This window comes from Brienomyrus brachyistius, chromosome 3 (assembly GCF_023856365.1).
Source record: "Brienomyrus brachyistius isolate T26 chromosome 3, BBRACH_0.4, whole genome shotgun sequence".
Classification (NCBI taxonomy): Eukaryota; Metazoa; Chordata; class Actinopteri; order Osteoglossiformes; family Mormyridae; genus Brienomyrus; species Brienomyrus brachyistius.
Window position 1 is genome coordinate 31,241,731 of NC_064535.1, and position 8,904 is coordinate 31,250,634.

At 41.9% G+C, this 8,904-nt stretch overlaps 1 protein-coding gene across 4 annotated transcripts in view; it reads right to left on the reverse strand.

Moving 5' to 3' along the window:
- Positions 1–681, reverse strand: part of LOC125738035 (plasma membrane calcium-transporting ATPase 1-like) — a 43,427-nt gene extending 42,746 nt beyond the window's left edge. For 3 of the 4 annotated variants that reach the window (XM_049006517.1, XM_049006518.1, XM_049006519.1), the window contains exon 1: positions 81–681. In XM_049006517.1, coding sequence (XP_048862474.1) covers positions 81–273 — 193 coding nt within the window. In that variant the 5' untranslated portion in view covers positions 274–681. The remainder of the gene's footprint in view (positions 1–80) is intronic. The other variant, XM_049006516.1, reaches the window with a different exon arrangement.
- Between the last annotated feature and the right edge of the window lie 8,223 nt (positions 682–8,904).

The following is an 8,904-nucleotide window of genomic DNA, read 5'->3' on the forward strand; positions in this document are numbered from 1 at the left end:
AGAATGTAACCAAACCATTGAAGGACTATTAATTGTTATTTCTTCACACTAAAATCTGGAACAACAAAGGAGATTTTTACCTTCTACAGGAGATGATCTCAGTTTGGAACAGAGTCCATGGATGCCACCGTATGACTCCTGTATTTTTTGTAGTCCTTCAGCCCCCCGCAGTTCCATGAGAGAGCGCAGTTCTTGGAGCGTACAGCCAAACTCTTGCTCCTGGTCGTCCTGGTCTGGGGGGCTCTTTCCCCCGCCATGAGAGTTGTTTGCCATGTTTCCTTGCCGCGTATCACCACAGCTTTGTCAGGGGAAGGCCCATGAACAAACAGCAATATCCTCAGCTGAATAAAGCACTTTCCATGAACGTTTTCAATCCGTCAGAGCTATGCCACGTCCAGGTCTTTGTCGTGTGATCTGGATAAATTAAAAGCCATTTCCTTCCAAATGTCCCATGTCTATTCCTCCATGCTGCCAGCTGCTGTCCAAAGCCCAGGGGTATCAGCATGGGAAGATCTGGGAGAGACTGGGAAATAGAGTATACAATGTTAACATCCCTTGCTTTTCTTGCAGTATAAAAAAAATGGTAGTAGTGGATGTCAGTGGCAGCATGCAGTTTCTATCCCAGTGTAAACACCAAAAGGCCACTGACTACCGGGATTTCAATAGGATCAACTGCTATGACTGGTAGCTGGTAGTGCGGCCAGCTCTAAAAATAGAATTGAGGAACTCCAGGTCACTGGCGTGGACTCAACATGAAACACTACCCATTTAAAGGAAAAAATACCAGAACTTTATTTGAGGAACGGCGTGGGAACCTACTTGTCACACAGAGAGAAACATGCCTTAAAAAAGCCAGAAAATTCAGCCAAAATTACAGCACTGCTCCATACTGATTTAGGAAGCTCACGCCTGTTACATCTTAATAGCCTTTAGTTCTTACATAAAATTAAATTAAATAAAACTCAGTGGAGAGGTGTAGGGAGACAGTAAACCATAAACCATGGAATACTTACCCCGCTGGACTTGGTAATGAATGCCACCAACTTCCTGCAGCGATTCTTCTGCCAATTTGCTATCATAACAGTATAGCTACATATAACAGTAGCAAGAGGTCAGGAGAGATGCAGGATAGAAGAAGGGATCAGCTCTGTGTCTCCCAGCAGCATTTCCTACTGAATGCCCTACTCCAATAATTTTCAACCCCTGGCTTTTTTCTCTGAAAAAAGGTTTTTGTAAAATCTGGTTTTTGTAAAATTACAAACTCTGCATAATAATGAATAATGTTCAGAGACCTTTATTATACCTTGAAGCCAAGGAATAAATTGGAAAATAACAAAAAATTAATCAGTTGATACACTAAGAAATATACCAACCAATTCGTACATTATCCTGTGCTATAAGATCATACTAAAAATTTCCATCCATCATCCACCCAACCACTTATGCTGGTCAGGGATGCAGGGGGACCTGAAGGCTATCCCACACACCACAGAACACATATTTGAGATACCCCCTGGATGGGGTACTAGTCCATCGCTGAGTGCATAGTTGCATGCACACACGCACCCACACACATACAGACACATAGACCTGTACTCATATTTTTGTGGGGACCCTCCATTCATTTCTATGGGAAAAACCAAAATCCAAAAATGATGACCTTAAACCCTACTCAGACCTAACTTTAACCATAAATAGCGTAATGAAATTCAAGTCATTTGGCATTTTTAGTTTTTTGATTGCCAATTTTTATAAAATTGAGGATATCCTCATGGGGACCAGAAAATGGTCCTCACAACAATAAAATAACAGTTTTTTATCTCATTGTGGGGACATTTGGTCCCTACAACATAAGGTATACCTGGACGACACACACACACACACACATGGACACACACACTACAGTCAACTTAGATTCCTATTAGCCTAACAGCACATCTTTGAACTGAAAGAAGAGACCCGTGTGATACCAGGGGAACGCGGAATTTTCCACACACAAGATAGGGGTGGGACTCAAATAATTCCACTGTTAAATGTGAGAGCAAAAGGGGGAATTGTGGAGAGCGATATCTGCAGGGGAACAAGGACATAGAGGGAGGCTCTGTATGTACCAAAGCTAATCTATTGACGCAGGCTGCGGTGACAGCCGCTAGGCAAATGATATAGGATTGACGCAATAACTAGGAACGTACAGAACTACATGTTGCACCAGATAAGCCGAAATTGCCAGAAAGTGGAAAAGTACGGACAGGGGCGGGGGCTGCTTGTAGAAGGGGTATAAGACAAACATGAACAACAAGGAAGTCGAACTCTGTGGAGGTTACGGTGCGTCGCAGAGTTCCCAGATCGATCTGCAGGAATAAAGGCTATTTGACAACTCATCCACGCCTCCGGGTGATCTCTTCTCATCTACAGACCCGGTGGAGTCAGCATACTCCAACAATTGTTAAAAGATGCAACCCTTTTGACTGTCCCTGCCTGTGTTTCTTCAGTCATTCCTCGACAAACTTAGCAAGGGCACTTAGTCTGTGCCTATGATGTCCTTTCTCAGCCCTCACATTCACTGCGCCTTTGTATGTGCTTTTGTTGTTTTATCTTAGATTATATTGCCTCAATTTTCCAAAACCAAAACATTTCTCATTATTGCATTTTTAAACACTGTTAAGCTTTAGAAACCCATAAGTCTCATCAACTACATGAGAGCAGTATGTTAATCCACTCAAGGAATAAGACAATTATTATTTTTTTTGATGGGGGATCAGACTATCAGGTCCATTAGACAGTCTCCATGTTGTACAAAATCTAGTGGCAAAACCCAGTCAGCTGCATGGCAAGAAAACAATTTCATCATTTGAAAGTAGCTAGTATGTGTGTCAACACAGCACCATGTGACATAAACAGCATGCACCCAGTTCCACAACAACAGAACTGGGCACACAAAAGTTGGTTAACATATTTCGATCAAACTCTGGCCAAATATTATCATCAAGGCATGTACAGTTGTAGTCAAAAGTTTTGAGAATGATGCAAGTATTGGTTTTCACAAAGTTTGCACCTTCCTTGTTTGTAGATCTTTTTGTCAGATATTTCTATGTTATACTGAAGTATAATTACAAACATTTCATAAGTGTCAAAGGCTTTTATTGACAATTACATTAAGTTTATGCAATATTTGCAGTTTTGTCCCTTCTTTTTCCAGACCTCTGCAGTTCACCCTGGCATGCTGTCAATCAATTTCTGGGCCAAATCCTGACTGATGGCAGCCCATTTCATAATCAATGCTTGAAGTTTGTCAGAATTTGTGGGTTTTTGTTTGTCTTGAGCATTAACCACAAGTTCTCAATGGAATTAAGGTTTTGCTCATCTGCTCATCTGATCCTACTGTGTGCCACGCTCCCTTGTTACCGCATGTGGAATCCCGGTGTTTTCAGCTGTGTCTAATTGTTGTTAATTGATTCTGTGTATTTAGTGCTTCCTCGTTTCCTTGTTTCCCTAAATAAAACCCTGTTTTGGTCCGTAAAAGGGTTGGGGAGTTTCTTGGCCATGGACCCAAAATGTTGATGTTTTGTTCCCTGAGCCACTTAGTTATGTTTGCCTTATGACACAGTGCTCCATCATGCTGGAAAAGGCATTGTTCATCACCAAACTTGGATGGTTGGAAGAAGTTGCTGTCGGATATTATTTTGGTACCATTATTTATTCATGGCTGTATTCTTTGGCAAAATTGTGAGTGACTCCAATTTGTGAGTGAAAAAGCCAACAAATTGTTCTTTGTTTTTTCTCTTTCCCCAATTTTCTAAACGCTTAAGTACAGCCATCAAACTTTCCACACTTCTTCATCCCATAGCTGTGAATTTGGGGTGTGCTTTCATAAGCTCTCACACCCACCTTCATTTTGTGAGGTCCCACTGAACACCCCATTTTCCCCTTTGACTTATACAGCGAGGATTTTTAAACTGCTGCTCCCTCACATCTTTTAAGCTAGAGACACCAAGCTTGAATATCACAGTCAAGGGGGGACACTGAAACAACTGCAAAAATTTCATGGATGTCCACAATCCAGGGTCCTCTCCTGTACCCAATTAAATCTCATCCAATAAGAAAACATATAAAGAAAATCTATCAACTATGACATCATTTTAGGTGACCGCCGAACGGAAGCCCCAGGGCCCGCAGGCGCCACCCGAGCCCCAGCCAAGGCGAGTGAGCCAGGGGGCAGGGTGGGTAGGACCCTAGCCCTGCATGTGTGCCCTCTCCCCTTCCGGGACACCGACATGTGGGGTCGACCTCGCCGGGGCGAGGGAAGGGAAGACACAAGGAAGGCTCCTCTACCTCCAAGGAGGGAGGAGCGGTGGTGGGGTTGGTCAGGACCTCCTCGGGGACTGGAGCTGGAGGGACTGGAGAAGGGTCAGGGACTGGGACAGGAGTCACAGGGGTTGCAGTTGCAGGTGCAGACGGAGCCGTGGGCAGAGGCAGAGGGGCCTCGGGCGTAGCTACAGCAGGCAGTGGAGGCAGAGGGGCCTCGGGCATAGCTACAGCAGGCAGTGGAGGCAGAGGGGCCTCGGGCGTAGCTGCAGCAGGTGGCAGGACAGACAGAGGGGCCTCGGGCGGACGGAGTGCCTCAGGCATAGTGGCTGCAGTAGGCTACGGAAAGGGCAGGACGGAACAACAGCAATGACATCCACTAACAGCATTGATATCGACTAACATCAATGACAGACAAAAACCAGGGCAAGACACGGACTGATATAGAACAGACAAGTCAAAATAACTAGGAAGCGCTGGGCACAATTAGTGAAGCACACGTGGATAATCAGGGGAGCGTGGCACACATGAGGATCGTACGAGCCGGGCATGACATCATTATTTCAACTTACATTATAATTTCTTTTGTACCACGCTAGCGCTAACGGGCTTTCATACTTCCAAGTTCAAACTGTGCAACGAAATACAGGAAACCGACTGAGCATCTGACCGTGCAGACTCTCTGTGCTTCTGGCTATTTAAGTGGACAAAAAATATATTACTGAAGGCGATTCTTGCTTTACATTGTCAGTGTTACATTGACTCTGTACTGCATTGTATTTAAATGACCAGCTTTATGTGGTTGCTGCTATAACAAAAGCAACCTTATTCAACTCAGATAGATTGGCGCAGCAAACAAAATATACAACAAAACAACAAACAACATAAACAACAACAAATAAGCCACATAATAAGCCATGTACAAGCCATCTATAGACAGAGACACTGCATTCTCTCTCACTGTGGTCCAGTCTCTGGAGAAACATCAGGCTCATTTATAAGGAGAAACAGGAGAGAGACTCCTTGATCAGTGGTCAAAACTCAATGAGGGCACAGTAAAACAGGCACATAAACCAAAATATTACCTTTGTGTCTCACTTACAGTATATTACCCAAGTCAAGGACCCGATGCATGATATTGGATTATTTTATTCACTGTCAATAGTCAGGCATAAAGCTGCCTTTAGATTTTGGTCTAATGAATGAACATTTGTTCTCTTTCTTTCTGATGAAGCAGAAACTGTGAGAGTAAACACCATTCTCTGAGGTGTTAACTACACTGTAAAAAATGACTTGTAGGATTTACTTAATAAAATCCTCGTAACAATTTGCAGTAGTACTTCTAAGTTGATTTTACTGCTGTAAAATGAAGTACAACTCACATGCCAGTATCAATGTAAATTTACTTAGTACTGAACATAACATTGATGAAGATAATAAATAAATGTTACATAATTATATTTAAATAGCAATTTTAAATTAATTAAGTAAAATCAATTAAAAATCAAGTAAAATCAGTTTATAGAGAAGAATATTATTATAAAAATATTAAGTAAATCTTACTTAAACTAATATAATAAATATTACTTACTGTTATGATATAAATAAATATTTTTTATTATGTTTTCACTATTGGACTCTTTCAGTTACTTAATTGTATTAAGTTAAGTTACGGGGCGGCATGGTGGTGCAGTGGTTAGCACTGTTGCCTCACACCTCTAGGACCCCGGTTTGAGTCTCTGTCTGGGTTACATGTGTGTGGAGTTTGCATGTTCTCCCCATGTCGTCGTGGGGTTTCCACCCGGGTACTCCGGTTTCTCCCCGCAGTCCAAAAACATTCTGAGGATAGTTGGAGTTGCTAAATTGCCCATAGGTGTGCATTTGTGAGTGACTGGTGTGTGAGTGTGCCCTGATGGGCTGGGCCCCCCCATCCTGGGTTGTTCCCTGCCTTGTGCCTGATGCTTCCGGGATAGACTCCGGACCCCCCCCCACCCCCCCCCCGACCCAGTAGGATAAGCGGTTTGGAAAATGGATGGATGGAAGTTAAATTACTCAATATAATTATGAAAATCCTGTAAATTCTGTCCTGATTAATGTTACCAAATGAATGATTTTTTTTTTCTCTGCATTGAATACAATTTTATATCAGACCACACAACTGAAATGCATTACAATTAAACAGTTTATTTTCAAACATTATCAATACAGTTATCACAAATCAGTATAAAACATTTCAAACTAAAACATACAAACACACTCTCACTCTCTCTGACACATACATGTAACAACAATGTAAAAAAGTCGATGTCAACACTTCGGAAAAAAGCTGAAATATCCCTGGGGAGCACAGCTCTTATTTTAAAGAAATTACAAAAGCAATTGCAACATTCAAACCACTAGTTTTCAACACACAGTATGTTACTCTCACACACACTCACACACACACAGAAATTAAGTATTTAACAATTAAAAAAGCTTGTTAAATTTCTCTGAGGACTAAAACCCTTATTTTACACAAAATGTCAACAGCCAGAATTAAAACCTTAAAACTCTGTTACAGCACAACTACAACATTTTGACATTCCTGCAATACTGCCACATCCAGACATCATCTCCTTGCCTTCAAGAAGGATGGACACATACACTGGCTCCTCTCCATCAGTACCATGGACAACCAGGATCTTGAGGACGTGTTGAGTGGCATCACTGCGGCTGTCCTGATCATTTAACGATCAGCTTACATTAAATTGAGTCCATTTACAGGGAACCGGCATTAGTAAAACATTTGTTGCAAGATGTCTGCACTCCACAGTATCCTCTGAGTGACAGTTGCTTTAATATTTCTCTCAGCCTCTGCTGTGAGCAGTCAAAGGCTCCATACTTTACAGTGGCAGAAAACCCTATGACCTTGTAAGCCCGAGCATGTTTATTTTTGAGCAAGTGGTTGTTCGGGCAGGGAGACGGGCAGAAAGCAGGCAGACAGGCGGAATACGGGCCAAACGGGGTTTAATGGGAGAACAAGGACCGGGAAACATCTGACGCCAACTAACATCAATGACAGACAAGGGAAACACGCAAGACCAGGACTTAAAATAGGACAGGACTAATCAAAGTAATCGGACACAGCAGGAGACGATCAGGGAAGCACACGTGGGTAATCAGGGGGCGTGGCACACACAAGGAGCGGACGAGTCGGGCATCACAATAATACATTAAGTTTTAAAATTGTATCATAAAACAACTCAATTATGATTTACCAGGCAATCTTCAAGTTCCTCCCCAAGGTACACGATGATGCTATGGATAACAGCTTCACGTCTCATCTCAAGTTTTTGGTTCTGTGAACAAATTATGATGTCAACACTAAACAACTATTTACATACAATGAATAGTCAATTGAGAGCAGACATGTGCAAAGAGCAGTGATTTCGGCACGTGAAAAGCTAAAGTTACAGAGTGTAAGGGCTAGTGCTATGCATGTGGACATACCGCATATACTGTAAAGCATGAATCTTTGCACTCTATAGCTTCTCTGCCCCTGCACACGTCATCTTTCCAAACATGGCTCTTGCTCCGTGTGTGTTTGAGAGAGAGACAACAGGTTCTTCTCTGTTCATAAAAATATAAATCCAAATTTTGAACAAACTTACCTGGCTCAGTTTGTCCAGGAAGGGTCTCAGCTTGGTCCCCATGACACCTCCCTTGGCCTTCATCAGGGCAGTAAGTTTTGGTGTGTAGTGCTCAAGTTTAAACATGAACCTCTGCTCCAGGGAAACTGTTGTTATTCTTCTAAATTCCTCCTTGACCTAAATTGACAAAAGATTCAAACGTACAAAATAACGAACCAGGTCATATACACACTCATCACTTTCTCTTTCACACACTTACTCTCTCTCACACACTTGCAGTCTCTCTCTCTCACACACACACAACATTAGGAACCAGGCCAAATAGCCTGATGCAAAGTAAAGGGTAAATTCTACATAAAGGTGCACGTACAATGCTCAGCTTAAAAAGAGTAGTTTGGTCTACAGTTGTAACTGGAAAAGAAGTACATTTCCAGTCTATATTATATAACTAGGCACATGCAGTCTAATTTAGGCAATAAGGAGCCAATTTGATCAACTATGATTTTACCCAAATCCCCACCCTCTTTGACAAGTGTTTCAAGAGAAGTAGCTTCACTTTCATCTACCAACCAACTACTATCTTCTGTTGCCTGAATATGTCTGAATTACAGTATGTTTAAAATCCTCAATACAGTGAGGATTGTGCTTTCTACTTTTATGTGATGCAAAAGTTAAATATACATTAGTACTGTAGTCAGAATCTTTAAAAACACAATGAACAGTTTCATACTTTTTCAGATGAGCTCCAAGGTGTTCAAAATATTGGCTCTCTGTGTGAAAACTACACGAATTACATACACGACATGAAAAGGAAACAATCTGCCCTGTCTGTTCACTCTGTGTATGATCTCTAGACAAATGGGTGCGAAGTGCCCCCCAACTTTTAAATGAACAAGGACAGTCTGTGTACAAACAGGGTAGTGACCGCCCTGACCAGCATGTAAATGTTTCAATCTATAATGCCTTAATA